This window comes from Dryobates pubescens, chromosome 10 (genome assembly GCF_014839835.1).
Source record: "Dryobates pubescens isolate bDryPub1 chromosome 10, bDryPub1.pri, whole genome shotgun sequence".
Taxonomy (NCBI): domain Eukaryota; kingdom Metazoa; phylum Chordata; class Aves; order Piciformes; family Picidae; genus Dryobates; species Dryobates pubescens.
In genome coordinates this window covers 16,816,246-16,833,120 of record NC_071621.1, presented here as the reverse complement: position 1 = coordinate 16,833,120, position 16,875 = coordinate 16,816,246, and the positions used below count along the sequence as shown (strand labels likewise).

Genomic DNA, 16,875 nt, shown 5'->3' with positions numbered 1-16,875 from the left:
TTAGGTCTGGGCTTGGTCAGGATTTGCTGTGGGTTGGTGCAGGCTTTGTTCAAGATTTGCTCAAGGGTTGGGAGGTTTTGATCAGGATTTGGGAGGTTTTGGTCAGGTTGTGGGAGGTTGGTGCAGGATTTGGTAGGTTTTGGTCAGGCTGTGGGGGGTTGGTGCAGGATTTGGGCAGTTTTGGGGGGATTTGGTAAGGAGTTGTTCTGGCGTGGGCCAGGACTTGGCCAAGTTCTTCCCTAGGAGTATGGGAGGTTTGGTGCAGGATTTGGGAGGTTTTGGGGGGAATTTGGTGAGGATTTGACCCAGTTCCAACCTGGTCTTTGGGAGGATTGGGTAAGGATTTGGGAGGTTTGGGTCAGGTTGTGGGGGGTTGGTGCAGGATTTGGAAGGTTTGAGTCAGGCTGGGGGGGGTTGGTGCAGGATTGAGGAAGTATTGGGGGGAATTTGTCAGGCTTTGGCCAAGTTCTTCTGTAGCACTTTGGGAGGTTTTGGGAAGGATTTGGGAGGTTTTGGTCTGGTTTGGACCAGGATTTGGCCGAGTTGTGTCCTGGACCTGGGAGGTTTTGGGGAAGGATTTGGGAGGTTTTGTGAGGATTTGGTGCAGGATATGGTGCTGGATTGATGCAGGCTTTGGTCAAATCCTGCCCAGGATTTGGGAGGTTTTTTGGCAGGATTTGGGAGGTTTGGGTCAGGCTGTGGGGGGTTGGTGCAGGACTTGGGAGGTTTTGGGGGGAATTGGTCAGGAGTTGGTCAGGTTGTGGCCTGGTTTGGGAGGTCTTGGTTAGAGCTTGGGAAGTTTTGGGAGGTTTTGGGGGGATTTGTTCAGGATTTGGCCAGGTTGCTCCCTGGGACTTTGGGAGGTTTGGGGAAGGATTTGGGCAGGATTTGTTGTGGCTTGTGCCAGCACTTGGCCAAGTTCTTCCCTAGGACTATGGGAAGTTTGGTGCAGGATTTGGGAGGTTTTGGGGGGAATTTGGTGAGGATTTGACCCAGTTCCAACCTGGTCTTTGGGAGGATTGGGTAAGGATTTGGGAGGTTTGGGTCAGGTTGTGGGGCGTTGCTGCAGGATTTGGGAGGTTTGGGGGGGATTTGGTAAGGCTTTGGCCAAGTTCCTGCCTGGGACTTTGGGAGTTTTGAGGCAGAATTTGGTCAGGAGTTGTTCTGGCTTGGGCCAGGACTTGGCCCAGTTGGTCCCCAGGACTTTGGGAGGTTAGAGGAAGGATTTGGGAGGTTTTGTTCAGGATTTGGGAGGTTTGGGTCAGGCTGTGGGGGGTTGGTGCAGGATTTGGGAGGTTTTGGGGGGAATTGGGCAGGAGTTGGTCAGGTTTTGCCCAGGTTTGGAAGGTCTTGGTTAGAGGTTGGGAGGTTTAGGTCAGGTTGTGGGGGGTTGGTGCAGGATTTGGGAGGTTTTGTGAGGATTTGGTGCAGGATTTGTTGCTGGATTGAAGCAGGCTTTGGTCAAATCCTGCCCAGGATTTGGGAGGTTTTGTTCAGGATTTGGGAGGTTTTGGTCAGGATTTGGGAGGTTTTGGTCAGGATTTGGGAGGTTGGTGCAGGATTGAGGAAATTTTTGGGGAAATTTGTCAGGATTTGGTCAAGTTCCTCATTGGGACTTTGGGAGGTTTTGGGCAGGATTTGGGAGGTTTTGTGGGGATTTGGTAAGAATTTAATCTCTGGATTGGAGCTGGGTTTGGTCACATCCTTCCCAGAATTATTATTAATTATTAGCATTAATTATTAATTATTGCTTATTAATGAAATATTAATTATTAATTATTATAATCTATTATTAATTATTAGCATTATTAATATTATTGGCCATATTATTTATCATTATTAGCCTGGTGATAGCTCCAGTATTAATCACCAGCGGGACTGATAGCTCTATGAGTTGTTATTAGGAGGACATTTAGCTCTGAATAATAATAATAATAATAATAATAATAATAATAATAATAATAATAATAATAATAATAATAATAATAATAATAATAATAATAACCACCCCCATCCCCCCCCCCAGCCATGGTGTTGCTGGCTCCCAGCAGGATCCTCAGCACCATTCCTTCTCCCCAGCAGGGCTCTGAGCTTTATTCATCCTGAGCAGGACTCAGCTCTAGGGAGAATGATTTGGAGGGCTCCGTGCCCAGGAGCTGGGAGGCTCTGCTCAGGCTCTGGGGGGCTGGGAAAGGCTTGAGGAAGTGTTGGGGGGAACTGGGCAGGAGTTGGCCAGGATGTGGCCAGGTTTGGGAGGTCTTGGTTAGAGCTTGGGAGGTTTGGGTCAGGATTTGGGGGGTTGGTACAGGATTGAAGAAGTTTTGTTCAGGATTTGGGAGGTTTTGGGGAGATTTGGTGAGGATTTGGTGTCTGGATTGAAGCAGGCTCTGGTCAAATCCTGGCCAGAATTTGGGAGGTTTGGGTCAGGCTGTGCGGGGCTGGTGCAGGATTTGGGAGGTTTTGGGGGGAATTGGTCAGGAGTTGGTCAGGTTTTGCCCAGGTTTGGGAGGTCTTGGTTAGAGCTTGGGAGGTTTTGGGGGGATTTGTTCAGGATTTGGCCAGGTTCCTCCCTGGGACTTTGGGAGGTTTTGGGGAAGGATTTGGGCAGGATTTGTTGTGGCTTGGGCCAGGACTTGGCCAAGTTCTTCCCTAGGACTATGGGAGGGTTGGTGCAGGATTTGGGAGGTTTGGGGGGGAATTTGGTGAGGATTTGACCCAGTTCCAACCTGGTCTTTGGGAGGATTGGGTAAGGATTTGGGAGGTTTGGGTCAGGTTGTGGGGGGTTGGTGCAGGATTTGGGAGGTTTGGGGGGGATTTGGTAAGGCTTTGGCCAAGTTCCTGCCTGGGACTTTGGGAGGTTTGAGGCAGAATTTGGTGAGGAGTTGTTCTGGCTTGGGCCAGGACTTGGCCCAGTTGGTCCCCAGGACTTTGGGATGTTAGAGGAAGGATTTGGGAGGTTTTGTTCAGGATTTGGGAGGTTTGGGTCAGGCTGTGGGGGGTTGGTGCAGGATTTGGGAGGTTTTGTGAGGATTTGTTGAGGATTTGGCCACCTTCGTCCCTGGGACATTGGGAGGTTTAGGTCTGGGCTTGGTCAGGATTTGCTGTGGGTTGGGCCAGGCTTTGTTCAAGTTTTGCTCAAGGGTTGGGAGGTTTTGATCAGGATTTGGGAGGTTTTGGTCAGGTTGTGGGAGGTTGGTGCAGGATTTGGGCAGTTTTGGGGGGATTTGGTAAGGAGTTGTTCTGGCTTGGGCCAGGACTTGGCCAAGTTCTTCCCTAGGACTATGGGAGGTTTGGTGCAGGATTTGGGAGGTTTTGGGGGGAATTTGGTGAGTATTTGACCCAGTTCCAACCTGGTCTTTGGGAGGATTGGGTAAGGATTTGGGAGGTTTGAGTCAGGCTGGGGGGGGTTGGTGCAGGATTGAGGAAGTATTGGGGGGAATTTGTCAGGCTTTGGCCAAGTTCTTCTGTAGCACTTTGGGAGGTTTTGGGAAGGATTTGGGAGGTTTTGGTCTGGTTTGCACCAGGATTTGGCCAAGTTGTGTCCTGGACTTGGGAGGTTTTGGGCAGGATTTGGGAGGTTTTGTGAGGATTTGGTGCAGGATTTGTTGCTGGATTGATGCAGGCTTTGGTCAAATCCTGCCCAGGATTTGGGAGGTTTTTTGGCAGGATTTGGGAGGTTTGGGTCAGGCTGTGGGGGGTTGGTGCAGGATTTGGGAGGTTTTGGGGGGAATTGGTCAGGAGTGGGTCAGGTTGTGGCCTGGTTTGGGAGGTCTTGGTTAGAGCTTGGGAGGTTTTGGGGGGATTTGTTCAGAATTTGGCCAGGTTCCTCCCTGGGACTTTGGGAGGTTTGGGGAAGGATTTGGTCAGGATTTGTTCTGGCTTGGGCCAGCACTTGGCCAAGTTCTTCCCTAGGACTATGGGAGGTTTGGTGCAGGATTTGGGAGGTTTTGGGGGGAATTTGGTGAGGATTTGACCCAGTTCCAACCTGGTCTTTGGGAGGATTGGGTAAGGATTTGGGAGGTTTGGGTCAGGTTGTGGGGCGTTGCTGCAGGATTTGGAAGGTTTGGGGGGGATTTGGTAAGGCTTTGGCCAAGTTCCTGCCTGGGACTTTGGGAGGTTTGAGGCAGAATTTGGTCAGGAGTTGTTCTGGCTTGGGCCAGGACTTGGCCCAGTTGGTCCCCAGGACTTTGGGAGGTTAGAGGAAGGATTTGGGAGGTTTTGTTCAGGACTTGGGAGGTTTGGGTCAGGCTGTGGGGGGTTGGTGCAGGATTTGGGAGGTTTGTTCAGGACTTGGGAGGTTTGGGTCAGGCTGTGGGGGTTGGTGCAGGACTTGGGAGGTTTTGGGGGGAATTTGTCAGGGGTTGGTCAGGTTGTGCCCAGCTTTGGGAGGTCTTGGTTAGATCTTGAGAGGTTTGGTTCAGGTTGTTGGGGGGTTGGGATAGGATTGAGGAAGCTTGGGGGGGAATTGGTCAGGATTTGGCCAAGTTCCTCCCTGAGACTTTGGGAGGTTTGGGGAAGAATTTGGGAGGTTTTGTTCAGGACTTGGGAGGTTTGGGTCAGGCTGTGGGGGGTTGGTGCAGGATTTGGGAGGTTTGTTCAGGACTTGGGAGGTTTGGGTCAGGCTGTTGGGGTCTGGGGACGGCTTGAGGAAGTTTTGGGGGCATTTGGTCAGGACTTGGCCAAGTTCCTCCCTGGGACTTTGGGAAGCATTTGGGTGGGTTGGGGAAGGGTTGGGCCAGGCTGTGGCCAAATCCTGCTCAGGAGTCAGGAGGTTTTGGGGGGATTTGGTCAGGGTTTGGTCAGCTTCTGCCCAAGCTGTGGGAAATCCTGGGCAGGATTTGGAAGCCTTTGGGCAGGCTCAGGGCAGCTTTGGGATTGGATTCGCCCAGGCTTGGGACAGGGACCCCTGGGGACCCCTTGTGGCCATTATGCTTTTGGGGGGGGCTGGGGAGGGGAGGTCCTGCTCCAGAAGGTCCCAAAATCACTTCAGGACATTTTAAGGGGCAGGGCCTTGGGTTGGGGGGGGATGGGGACAGGGAGGGAGAAGTTTGGGGGGGGGGGAATGGGGGAGAGGAGGGAGGTGACAATGGGGAGGGGTTTGCCAAATGTGGGGGTCACAAAAGGAACTCAAAGGACCCCAAAGTGAGAAGCAAAAATAAACATTGATTTCCAAATTCCACCTTCAAAATTACTTTCTGGGGGCCTGTCCCCCCCCCAAGGGACAACAAGGGTCAGGGGGAGCTGCTCTGGGGGATGGGGGGAGGCAGGAGCCTGGTTTGGGGGCTGGGGGGGATCAGGGAGGTCCAGGCGGGAGCAGCCCCAGGGCTCTAGGCAGGAGCAGCCCCAAGGCTCCAGGAGGGAGCAGCCCCAGGGATCCAGGCAGGAGCAGCCCCAAGGCTCCAGGCAGGGGCAGCCCCAGGGATCCAGGCAGGAGCAGCCCCAGGGATCCAGGCAGGAGCAGCCCCAAGGCTCCAGGCAGGGGCAGCCCCAGGGATCCAGGCAGGAGCAGCCCCAAGGCTCCAGGCAGGGGCAGCCCCAGGGATCCAGGCAGGAGCAGCCCCAGGGATCCAGGCAGGAGCAGCCCCAAGGCTCCAGGCAGGAGCAGCCCCAAGGTTCCAGTCGGGAGCAGCCCCAAGGCTCCAGGCGGGAGCAGCCCCAGGGATCCAGGCAGGAGCAGCCCCAAGGCTCCAGGTAGGAGCAGCCCCAGGGATCCAGGTAGGAGCAGCCCCAAGGCTCCAGGCAGGAGCAGCCCCAAGGCTCCAGGCAGGGGCAGCCCCAGGGATCCAGGCAGGAGCAGCCCCAAGGCTCCAGGCAGGAGCAGCCCCAGGGATCCAGGTAGGAGCAGCCCCAAGGCTCCAGGTAGGAGCAGCCCCAAGGCTCCAGGCAGGAGCAGCCCCAAGGCTCCAGGCAGGAGCAGCCCCAGGGATCCAGGCAGGAGCAGCCCCAAGGCTCCAGGCAGGAGCAGCCCCACCGCAGCTGGTTCCAGGGATGCTGCCACAGCTCTCCTGGGACCAGGAGCTCCTGGGAGCACTCCAGCTCCAAGCAGGAGGAGGAGGACACAGCTCCAGGGTTTAGCTCCAGTTTCTTGGACACAGGGAAGGGAAGAACTTGGAGCCACAGCCTGGGAGTGGTCATTGGGGCAGCTGAGACCTCTCAAGCCCGAAGTTGGGGCTTGAGGTCCTACTCTTGGGTTCCTCCTCCCCGCTGCTGGTGCAGCTCCAAGCTGGCCTCGCCTCCCCCCACCTTCTAGGCCACTTTCTTCCTCTTCTGAGCCCAGCACTGCAAACAGGGGCAGCTGGTTGCCCAGAGTGGTGGGAGATGCTCCATCCATGAACCATTCCAGCTCAGGTTGAGGCTCTGAGCAGCCTGCTCTGGTGACTGCAGTGGGGTTAGACTGGAGGGCCTTGGGAGGTCCCTTCACACCCAGTCTGTCCCTGGTGAGTGCAGGGGGGTTAGACTGGAGGGCCTTGGGAGGTCCCTTCACACCCAGTCTGTCCCTGGTGACCACAGGCACTGGGATTGGAGGCTTTGGGAGGTCCCTTCACACCCAGTCCATCCCTGGTGACCACAGGCACTGGGATTGGAGGCTTTGGGAGGTCCCTTCACACCCAGTCCATCCCTGGTGACCACAGGCACTGGGATTGGAGGCTTTGGGAGGTCCCTTCACACCCAGTCTGTCCCTGGTGACCACAGGCACTGGGATTGGAGGCTTTGGGAGGTCCCTTCACACCCAGTCTGTCCCTGGTGACCACAGGCACTGGGACTGGAGGCTTTGGGAGGTCCCTTCACACCCAGTCTGTCCCTGGTGACCACAGGCACTGGGATTGGAGGCTTTGGGAGGTCCCTTCACACCCAGTCTGTCCCTGGTGAGTGCAGGGGGCTTAGACTGGAGGGCCTTGGGAGGTCCCTTCGCACCCAGCCCGTCCCTGCCGCCCGCCGCGGGCTCGGCCTGGACGGCCCCGGGAGGCTCCTTCCGGCCCGGCGCCCCCCAGGCCTCTCTGAACCACAACTCCCATGGTGCCCTGCGCGGCGCCGGAAGTGACGCATGCCGCGTCGCGGCGTCCATAGCAACGCGGCCGCCATGGGCCAGGATTACTACGCGGTGCTGGAGCTGGGCCGCGATGCCTCGCTGGCCGACATCAAAGCGGCGTGAGGGGCCTCGGCCTTGTTGGGGGCCCGGGACGCGATGCTGTGGCTGGGGGAGGCTGCCCTTGGCCTTCCCCCTGTTCCCTACAACCGGGAAGGGTCTGGGGAGAGGCTGTGAGGGAGCAGCGGGCGGGGCAGGACACGCTCTGGTGGGGAGGTGCCGGAGTGCTGTGGGGTGATGGAGTGGTGAGGCTGGCGAGGAAGTGGTGAGCGGTGAGGGTTGGCAGCCTTCCCTTTCCACAATCCCTCAATCTCAGCGTGGTGGTGGTGGGAAGGCAGCTCTGGAGCTCAGCCAGGCCATGCCCAGCCTGCTCCAGCAGGGCACCCCCAGCAGCTTGCCCAGCAGCACCATGGCCAGGGGGGGTTGGAAGCTCTCCACACAAGGAGACTCCACAACCTCTCTGGGCAGCCTGCTCCAGGCCTCCACCACCCTCACAACAAACAACTTTCTCCTCCTCTTCAGCTGGCAGCTCCTGGCTGCCTGCTTGTGCCCCTTGGCCTGTCCCTGGGCAGCACTCAGCAGATGCCAGCCCCATCCTCTTGCCCCCCACAGCCCCTTCAGCTCTTGCTGAGCATTGCTTAGCTCCCCTCTGGGGCTGCTCTTCTGCAGGCTCTCAGCCCCAGGGCTCTCAGCCTTTGCTCCTCACAGAGCTGCTGCAGGCCCCTCAGCCTCTCCCCAGCCTCCCCTGGGCTCTCTCCAGCACTTCTCAGTCTCTCTGCAGCTGGGGAGCCCAGCCCTGGCCCCAGCCCTGCAGCTGTGGCCTCCCCAGGGCAGAGCAGAGGGGGAGGAGAACCTCCCTGCAGATGCCATCAAGAATTAGCAGTGCCCTTGGTCTGCACAGGAGCAAGTCTAAGGCAGAGCCTTCCCCCACCCCAACCCTTGGCAGTGACTCTACCCTTCATGGCCAAAAGCAGGCACTCTGTGACCCTCAGCTTCAGAAAGTCTCTTGGAGACCAAGCTGAGAGGGTCAAATCATGGGACAGGACTAGCTCTGGTCCAGCTCCAAGCAGGACTTCTCTCTTCTTTGTAGCTATAGGAAGCTAGCCCTGGAGAACCATCCCTTGAAATGCACAGAGCCCTGGGCTCCAAAGAGGTTCAGGCAGCTGGCAGAGGCCTACGATGTCCTCAGCGACCGTAAGTGGGGCAGGGTCCTCCTCTGGGCCCTGGAGCTGCTGAGGGGCTGGGCAAGGGGGAGAGCATTGGTGGTGTGGCCAGAGGTGATGTTCAGCTCCACTCTCTGATCCTTCATGGGCTGCTGGTCCTCCAGGGGCTGCAGGTGGAGATCTGCTCCATTATGGATCTCCTGGGGGCTATCTGTTCCACCATGGACCTCCAGGGGCTGCAGGTAGAGATCTGCTCCATTATGGACCTCCAGGGGCTGCAGGTAGAGATCTGCTCCATTATGGACCTCCAGGGGCTGCAGGTGGATATCTGCTCCATTATGGATCTCCTGGTGGCTATCTGCTCCATTATGGACCTCCAGGGGCTGCAGGTGGATATCTGCTCCATTATGGATCTCCTGGTGGCTATCTGCTCCATTATGGACCTCCAGGGGCTGCAGGTGGAGATCTGCTCCATCATGGACTTCTTCACCACTCACTTCAGGGGAATTTTTGCTCTGGCACCTGGAACACCTCCTCTTCCTCCTCCTCCTCCTCCTCCTCCTCCTCCTCCTTCTCCTCCTTCTCCTCCTTCTCCTCCTTCTCCTCCTTCTCCTCCTTCTCCTCCTTCTCCTCCTTCTCCTCCTTCTCCTCCTTCTTCTCCTCCTTCTCCTCCTTCTTCTCCTCCTTCTCCTCCTTCTCCATTGTCCTTGGTCTGTTTGTCTCACATCTCACTCCTCTGCTGCTGTTCTTCCCCACAGTTTTTCTGCTCTTCCTAAATACATTCTCCCAGGGGTGCCACCACCATCACTGACTGGATCCTCCTTGGAGCCAGTGGCATAGGATCCTCCTGGGAGCCAGTGGCATTGGATCCTCCTTGGAGCCAGTGGCATTGGATCCTCCTGGGAGCCAGTGGCATTGGATCCTCCTTGGAGCCAGTGGCATTGGATCCTCCTGGGAGCCAGTGGCATTGGATCCTCCTTGGAGCCAGTGGCATTGGATCCATCAGCAATGTTGGGAAGCTTCTGGCAGCTTCTCACAGCAGCCACCCCTGTGTCCCCCCCAGCTACCTAAACCTTGCCATGGAAGCCCAACACAACCTGGCTGAGAGCTCCCACCCCACCTCTTGATGTCCAGAAGGGGATGGAGAACCTGGCTCTCCAACCTCCAGCCCAGCAGAACCTGGTTCTCAGGCTGGGGCTCAGCATTCCCAGCTCCTCCTTTTTCCTTCCCTAAGCCATGAAGAAAGGCATCTATGACAAGTTTGGAGAAGAAGGGCTGAAAGGTGGCATCCCCTTGGAGCTGGCTCCTGACAACCCCTGGTCTGTGGGCTATGTGTTTCACAACAACCCTGACAAGGTCTTCAAGGAGTTCTTTGGGGGAGACAATCCCTTTGCAGGTAGGTAGAGGAGCTCTGGAGGGTGGCCCAGGCCACCAGCTCTGAGCTTGAGGAGGGGGTTTCCCACTCAGCTGCACTGAGGTCCTTCTGTTGCTTCTGGGTCTGTGGTGGCTGGAGGTTAAATGATGACTTGTGGGGGCAGGGGGCCAGGGAGGGGATTCTGCCCCTCTGCTCCACTCTGCTGAGAGCACAGCTGGAGCTCTGTGTCCAGCTCTGGAGCCTCTGTTCCAGGAGGGATCTGGAGGGGCTGGAAGGTGTCCAGAGCAGGGCCATGAGGATGAGCAGAGGGCTGGAGCTGCTCTGCTATGGCCCCTCTCTGTGCTTCCTCACCCCAGAGGAGCTGCCAGGCTCAGCCCCAGGCCCCTCTCTGTGCTTCCTCACCCCAGAGGAGCTGCCAGGCTCAGCCCCAGGCCCCTCTCTGTGCTTCCTCACCCCAGAGGAGCTGCCAGGCTCAGCCCCAGGCCCCTCTCTGTGCTTCCTCACCCCAGAGGAGCTGCCAGGCACAGCCCCAGGCCCCTCTCTGTGCTTCCTCACCCCAGAGGAGCTGCCAGGCACAGCCCCAGGCCCCTCTCTGTGCTTCCTCCCACAGAGTTCTTTGCTGAGGATGGCTCAGAGCTGGTCCTGCCCTTCGGGGGGCTGCGGGGACGAGGAGCTGTGAAGCAAGACCCTCCCATCGTGAGGGATCTCTACCTGGGCCTTGAGGACCTCTTCTTTGGCTGCACCAAGAAGATTAAGATCTCCAGGAGGGTAGGGGAGCTGGAGGGGAGCTCAGCAGAGGAGCCTGGGGCTGGGCTCTCCTCCTCTTGGCGTGGGATGGTTGGGATCACAGCCTGCTCCTGCTCCTGGGGATCAGGTGGTCACAGCCCTGTGTCCTGCTCCTGCTCCTGGGGATCAGGTGGTCACAGCCCTGTGTCCTGCTCCTGCTCCTGGGGATCAGGTGGTCACAGCCCTGTGTCCTGCTCCTGCTCCTGGGGATCAGGTGGTCACAGCCCTGTGTCCTGCTCCTGCTCCTGGGGATCAGGTGGTCACAGCCCTGTGTCCTGCTCCTGGGGATCAGGTGGTCACAGCCCTGTGTCCTGCTCCTGCTCCTGGGGATCAGGTGGTCACAGCCCTGTGTCCTGGTCCTGCTCCTGGGGATCAGGTGGTCACAGCCCTGTGTCCCTGGATCTGAACCAAAGCTGGCAGCAGCTGGGCTGGGTCCTGCCCCTGGGTCACAACAAGCCCAGGAAGGCTCCAGGCTGGGGGCAGAGGGCCTGGGGGGAAAGGTCATGGAAGGGTTGGTGGCAGCAGCTGGAGAGGAGCCAGGGGGTGCCCAGGGGGGCAAGGAGGGCAGCAGCAGCCTGGGCTGGAGCAGCAATGGTGTGGGCAGCAGGAGCAGGGCAGGGATTGTGCCCCTGGGCTGGGCACTGGGGAGCCCACAGCTGCAAGCCTGGGGGGCAGGGTTGGGCCCTCCCTGCCAGGAGGACCTTGAGGGCTGGGGCAGGGCCAGAGCAGGGCAAGGAAGCTGGGGAGGGGTCTGGGGAAGGAGGAGAAGGCTGTGGAGAAGTTGTGAGGAGCAGCTGAGGGAGCTGGGGGGGTTGAGGCTGCAGCAGAGGAGGCTGAGGGAAGACCTTGTGGCTCTCTGAGAGCAGTTTGCAGCCAGATGGATCTTCATCTCTTCTCCCAAGGAGCAAGGGACAGGACAAGAGGAGATGGCCTCAAGTTGCCCCAGGGCAGGTGGAGGTTGGCCATGAGGAACAATTTCTGTCTAGTCCTGGCCCAGGGCACTGGTGGAGTCCCCATCCTTGAGGGGGTTTCAGAGCCATGGAGATGTGGTCCTGAGGGCAGTGCTGACTTCATGGTTGGACTCAAGGATCTTGGAGGTCTTTTCCATCCTTAGTGATTCTGACCTGGGCTGATCCCCAGCAGCAGGGGCAGAGAAGGGATTCTGCCCCTCTGCTGCACTCTGCTGAGACCCCATCTGCACTGCTGGGGGCAGCTCTGGAGGGCTCAGCACAGGCAAGGAGCTGCTGGAGCAGGGCCAGAGGAGGCCACAGCCATGCAGGGAGGGCTGGAAGGGCTCTGCTGGGTCCCCAGGCTGGGAGAGTTCAGCCTGGAGAAGAGAAGGCTGCAGGGAGAGCTGCTGCTGGCCTGGCAGGGCTGGAAGGGGCTGGGGAGAAAGCTGGGGACAGAGTGTGGAGCAGGGCCTGTGGGGCCAGGCCAAGGGGAGATGGTTTGGAACCATCTCTAAGAGGGAGACTCAGGCTGGAGAGAAGGGAGAAATGTTTGCCCCTGAGGGTGCTGAGAGCCTGTGCCAGGGTGCCCAAGGAGCTGGGAGCTGCCCCATGGGTGGCAGCAGCCCAGGGCAGGCTGTCTGGGGCTGTGAGCAGCCTGCTGGGGCTGTCCCTGCTGGCTGCAGGGGTGGGGTTGGACTGGGTGACTTTGGAAGGTGCCTGCCCACCAAACCATTCCATGGTTCCATGACTCAGCTCTTCTCACCCCTCAGGTGATGAATGAGGATGGTCAGACCAGCTCCATCAGAGATAAGATCCTCACCATTGATGTGCAGCCAGGCTGGAGGCAGGGCACCAAGATCACCTTTGAGAAGGAAGGGGACCAGGTAACCACTGTGGCATGAAGCTCTGGGCCAGCCTGGTTGAGTCTGGATGGAGGCCTGGAGCTTGTGGTGCTCCCCAGTGGGGTCAGGATTGGGTCCAGCCTAGGTCCTCATCTTCAGCAGCAGCCTGGAGGAAGGCACAGAGTGCAGCCTCAGCCAGGTTGCTGCTGGGACCCAACTGGGAGCAGTGCTGACAGCCCTGAGGCTGTGCTGGCAGCCAGGGAGCCCTGGGCAGGCTGAGAGCTGGGGGAGAGCAACCTCCTGAAGGCCAAGCAGGGCAAGGGCAGGGTCCTGCCCCTGGGCAGGGACAACCTCCTGCAGCAGCACAGCCCAGGGGGGAGCTGCTGGGGAGCAGCTGCCAGGAGAAGGAGCTGGGGGTGCTGGGGGGCAAGGAGGTGCCCAGCAGCCAGCAAGGTGCCCTGGGGGACAAGGAGGTCAAAGGTGTCCTGAGGGACATGGAGCAGAGTGTGGGCAGCAGCAGGGGCAGGGAGGCTGTGCTGCCCCTCTGCTCTGCCCTGGGGAGGCCACAGCTGCAGGGCTGGGTCCAGGGCTGGGCTCCCCAGCTGCAGAGAGACTGAGAAGTGCTGGGGAGAGTCCAGGGGAGGCTGGGGAGAGGCTGAGGGGCCTGCAGCAGCTCTGTGAGGAGCAAAGGCTGAGAGCCCTGGGGCTGAGAGCCTGCAGAAGAGCAGCCCCAGAGGGGAGCTGAGCAATGCTCAGCAAGAGCTGAAGGGGCTGTGGGGGGCAAGAGGCTGGGGCTGGCATCTGCTGAGTGCTGCCCAGGGACAGGCCAAGGGGCACAGACTGGCACCCAGGAGCTGCCAGCAGGAGAAAGTTGTTTGTTGTGAGGGTGGTGGAGGCCTGGAGCAGGCTGCCCAGAGAGGTTGTGGAGTCTCCTTATGTGGAGAGCTTCCAACCCCCCCTGGCCATGGTGCTGCTGGGCAAGCTGCTGGGGGTGCCCTGCTGGAGCAGGCTGGGCTTGGCCTGGCTGAGCTCCAGAGCTCCCTTCCCTCCCCACACCCTGCTGGGGGGCTGTGAAACCATTTCCAGGTGGCTCTATCATTCCTCCCCCCCCCACTTTGCTTTCAGGGCCCAAACCTCATCCCAGCTGACATCACCTTCATTGTGCAAGAGAAGCTCCACCCAAGGTTCAGGAGAGTCAAGGACAACCTCCTCTATGTTGCCAGCATCCCCTTGGGAAAGGTGAGGAGCAGAGGGAGGAGATGGAGCCAGCCCCAGCTTGTCTTGGCCTTCTGGGGCTGGAGGTGCAGGTCCTGGCCCTGCTCCCTGCCTTGCAGGCCCTGGTTGGCTGCACAGTGGCTGTGAGGACGCTGGATGGGAGGCTGTTGAACATCCCCATCAATGACATCGTGGAGTAAGTCCCTGGGGGGGCTCAGGGGGGGCTGGACTGGGGCCTTTCTGCAGAGCCTGGTGGCCCAAGGAGGTCCTTGAGTGCTTGGCAGGAACCTCCACACCCAGCTCTTCCTCCTTGGCAAGGGGTTGGCACTTCACAGCCACAGCCCTCTCCTGCTTTGCCAGCAGCTTCAGGGCTCCAGCCTGGAAGAGGAAAGGGTTGCCCAGCAGGGAGTTGTTCTGGTTTGGGGTCATGGTGCTGGTGGGAGAGGCAGGGAGGAAGCTTGGGCAGGTGGGTGGAGGACAGGAGTGAGATGAGGCCCCTGGGGAGGAGCTGGGGCTGCAGGGGGTCAGGGAGGAGCTGGGGCTGGACGGGGAGAGGCCTCCAGCTGAAGCTGCTTGGAAGCACCCTGGGGGCTTGGCAAGGTGGAGAGCTGTGGCTCAGCCCCATGAAGCCCCTGATGGATCACCCCCAGGGTCCTTCTCAGCCCCATGAAGCCCCTGATGGATCACCCCCAGGGTCCTTCTCAGCCCCATGAAGCCCCTGATGGATCACCCCCAGGGTCCTTCTCAGCCCCATGAAGCCCCTGATGGATCACCCCCAGGGTCCTTCTCAGCCCCATGAAGCCCCTGATGGATCACCCCCAGGGTCCTTCTCAGCCCCATGAAGCCCCTGATGGATCACCCCCAGGGTCCTTCTCAGCCCCATGAAGCCCCTGATGGATCACCCCCAGGGTCCTTCTCAGCCCCATGAAGCCCCTGATGGATCACCCCCAGGGTCCTTCTCAGCCCCTTCCTCTGCTTTTTTGCAGCCCCAAGTACTGCAAAGTGGTGCCAGGGGAGGGGATGCCACTGCCCCAGGACCCCCAGCACAAGGGTGACCTCCTCATCTACTTCAACATCTGCTTTCCCAAGAGCCTCAGCCCTCAGAAGAAAATGCTCTTGAAGAGTGCTCTCCTGCCCTAGGGGGACCACCACCACCTCCCTGCTCTCCTCCCCCCAGTAAAGCTCTGGGGGTAGCTTTGTGACCAGGCAGAGCTCCTTCCAAGTGCTGGGGGACCCTAAACCACGACCCCCTTGAGGTTGTTCCTCCTGGGATTTGGATCTATCAGGCCTCCCAGATCCTTCTCCAGAGCAGCCCCCTCACAGTGGCACAGGAAGGGGGTGGTGGTTCTCAGGGGGGGGTTGAGCTCAGCTCATGTGTGGGAGCTGATGGTTTGGGGGTGACTGTGTGCAGGGTGGAGAGGGAAGGCCCAGAACCACGCAAGAGAAACCCCCAGGGTTTGCTCCAAGCCTCACTGCAGCAGCTTTCTCCTCCACCAAGGTGTGGCAGAGGGGACAGCAGTGCCACCATGAAGGTGGTGGCAATGGCCAAGGCCATCAGGTCCCATTTCCACATCCCAGAATCACTGAGGTTCAAGAAGCCCTTCAGGGTTAAGGCCAACCCTCACAAGGTGCCAGGAGCTGAGCTGAAGGAGCAAGGACCCAAAGCTGCTGGAGCAGGAGCTGTGGTGGAACTCCTGAGCCTGGATGATTGCAGGGCTGCAACCCAGGAGCTCCTTGCCCTGGAGGGATGCTCAGGATGGAAATCAAGCACAGCCCTGGTGAGGAGGGGGCAGGAGAGGTGGGGCCCTGTCCCGGGTGCTGCTCAAGAGGATCAGGAGCTCCATGCAAGGTTTCATCTCCACAGGTCCTCTTGTTACCCCACCAGGGAACACCTCCTCTCTGTCCTCTCAGAGCTGGTGGAGCAGGAGAAGCCAGGAAGAGGCTGGAGAAGGGATGGTCCTGGGGATGGGGGACCCCAGAGCTGCTGGGAGGGAGCAAGAGGCTCCCTGGGGCAGCCAGGGAGAGTGGGGGGAGGTCTGCATAGCCTTGAAACACCTTCAGGGATGGGGACTCCACCACTGCCCTGGGCAGCCTGCCACGGGCCTGGACAGCTCTCAAGGACAACAAATTGCTCCTCAGGGCCAACCTCAACCTCCCCATGGGGCAGCTTGAGGCCATCTCCTCTTGCCCTGTCATTTGTTCCCTGGGAGAAAAGACCAAGCCCCAGCTGGCTGCAAGCTGCTCTCAGGGAGCTGCAGAGAGCCACAAGGTCTCCGCTCAGCCTCCTCTGCTGCAGCCTCAACCCCCCCAGCTCCCTCAGCTGCTCCTCACAACTTCTCCACAGCCTTCTCCTCCTTCCCCAGACTCCTCCCCAGCTTCCTTGCCCTGCTCTGGCCCTGCCCCAGCCCTCAAGGTCCTCCTGGCAGGGATGGTCCAACCCTGCCCCCAGGCTTGCAGCTGTGGGCTCCCCAGTGCCCAGCCCAGGGGCACAATCCCTGCCCTGCTCCTGCTGCCCACACCATTGCTGCTCCAGCCCAGGCTGCTCCTTGCCCATCTGGGTACTTCCTGGCTCTTCTGCCACCAACCCCCCCAGGGCCTTTCCCCCCAGGCACTTCCCAGCCCCTCTGTCCCCAGCCTGGAGCCTTCCTGGGCTTGTTGTGCCCCAGGGGCAGGTCCCAGCCCTTGCCCTTGGTGCCCTCATCCCATTGCCCTCCCCCATGGCTCCAGAGCCCTCTGTAGCTCCCTCCTGCCCCTCCAGCAGCTCAGCTCCCACCCAGCCGGGTGTCATCTGCACCCTGCCTGAGGGAGCCTCCAGCTCTCCCCCAGCTCAGTGATGAAGACATCCAAGAGAAGTGATCCCACCCTGAGGACACTACTGGTACCCAGCCACCAGCTGGGGGCTGTCTCCATCCCCACCACCCTCCATCCCCACCACCAGCTGGGGGCTGTCTCCATCCCCACCACCCTCCATCCCCACCACCAGCTGGGGGCTGTCTCCATCCCCACCACCCTCCATCCCCACCACCAGCTGGGGGCTGTCTCCATCCCCCACCACCCTCCATCCCCACCACCAGCTGGGGGCTCTCTCCATCCCCCACCACCCTCCATCCCCACCACCAGCTGGGGGCTGTCTCCATCCCCCACCACCCTCCATCCCCACCACCAGCTGGGGGCTGTCTCCATCCCCCACCACCCTCCATCCCCACCACCAGCTGGGGGCTCTCTCCATCCCCACCACCAGCTGGGGGCTGTCTCCATCCCCACCACCCTCCATCCCCACCACCAGCTGGTTTTTCACCCAGTGAAGTGTCCACCCCTCCCAGCCAGAAAACCACAGCACCCATCTCCACCATCCCTGGTGGAGTCCATCCCTGGTGTCCCCTGAGCCTCTGAGAAGCTCCTGGAGAAGCCTTGGTTTGGCTTTCCCAGGGGCATCTGCAGAGGACACCCCATAAAC

At 59.5% G+C, this 16,875-nt stretch overlaps 1 protein-coding gene across 2 annotated transcripts; it reads left to right on the top strand.

Moving 5' to 3' along the window:
- Positions 1–7,062: 7,062 nt before the first annotated feature.
- Positions 7,063–14,721, top strand: DNAJB13 (DnaJ heat shock protein family (Hsp40) member B13). Of its 2 annotated transcripts, XM_054164612.1 has the most exons (8): positions 7,063–7,149; positions 8,178–8,281; positions 9,485–9,646; positions 10,236–10,393; positions 12,132–12,245; positions 13,329–13,442; positions 13,538–13,614; positions 14,405–14,721. In XM_054164612.1, exons 1-8 carry the CDS (start codon positions 7,082–7,084, stop codon positions 14,556–14,558), a joined length of 951 nt encoding a protein of 316 aa, XP_054020587.1. In that variant the 5' UTR covers positions 7,063–7,081; the 3' UTR covers positions 14,559–14,721. The 2 variants fall into 2 exon arrangements, with proteins under 2 accessions (XP_054020587.1, XP_054020589.1); XM_054164614.1 differs by lacking the exon at positions 8,178–8,281 and having other exon boundaries at positions 7,078–7,149.
- Positions 14,722–16,875: the final 2,154 nt, after the last annotated feature.

What these genes read in the sequence shown, in the direction of transcription:
- DNAJB13 (XM_054164612.1), top strand. Translation starts at nt 7,082, where the DNA reads ATGGGCCAGGATTACTACGCGGTGCTGGAGCTGGGCCGCGATGCCTCG. An exon ending in GGGAGACAATCCCTTTGCAG is followed by an intron (nt 9,647 to 10,235) that starts GTAGGTAGAGGA and finishes TTCCTCCCACAG; the next exon opens with AGTTCTTTGCTGAGGATGGC. An exon ending in AGATTAAGATCTCCAGGAGG is followed by an intron (nt 10,394 to 12,131) that starts GTAGGGGAGCTG and finishes CTCACCCCTCAG; the next exon opens with GTGATGAATGAGGATGGTCA.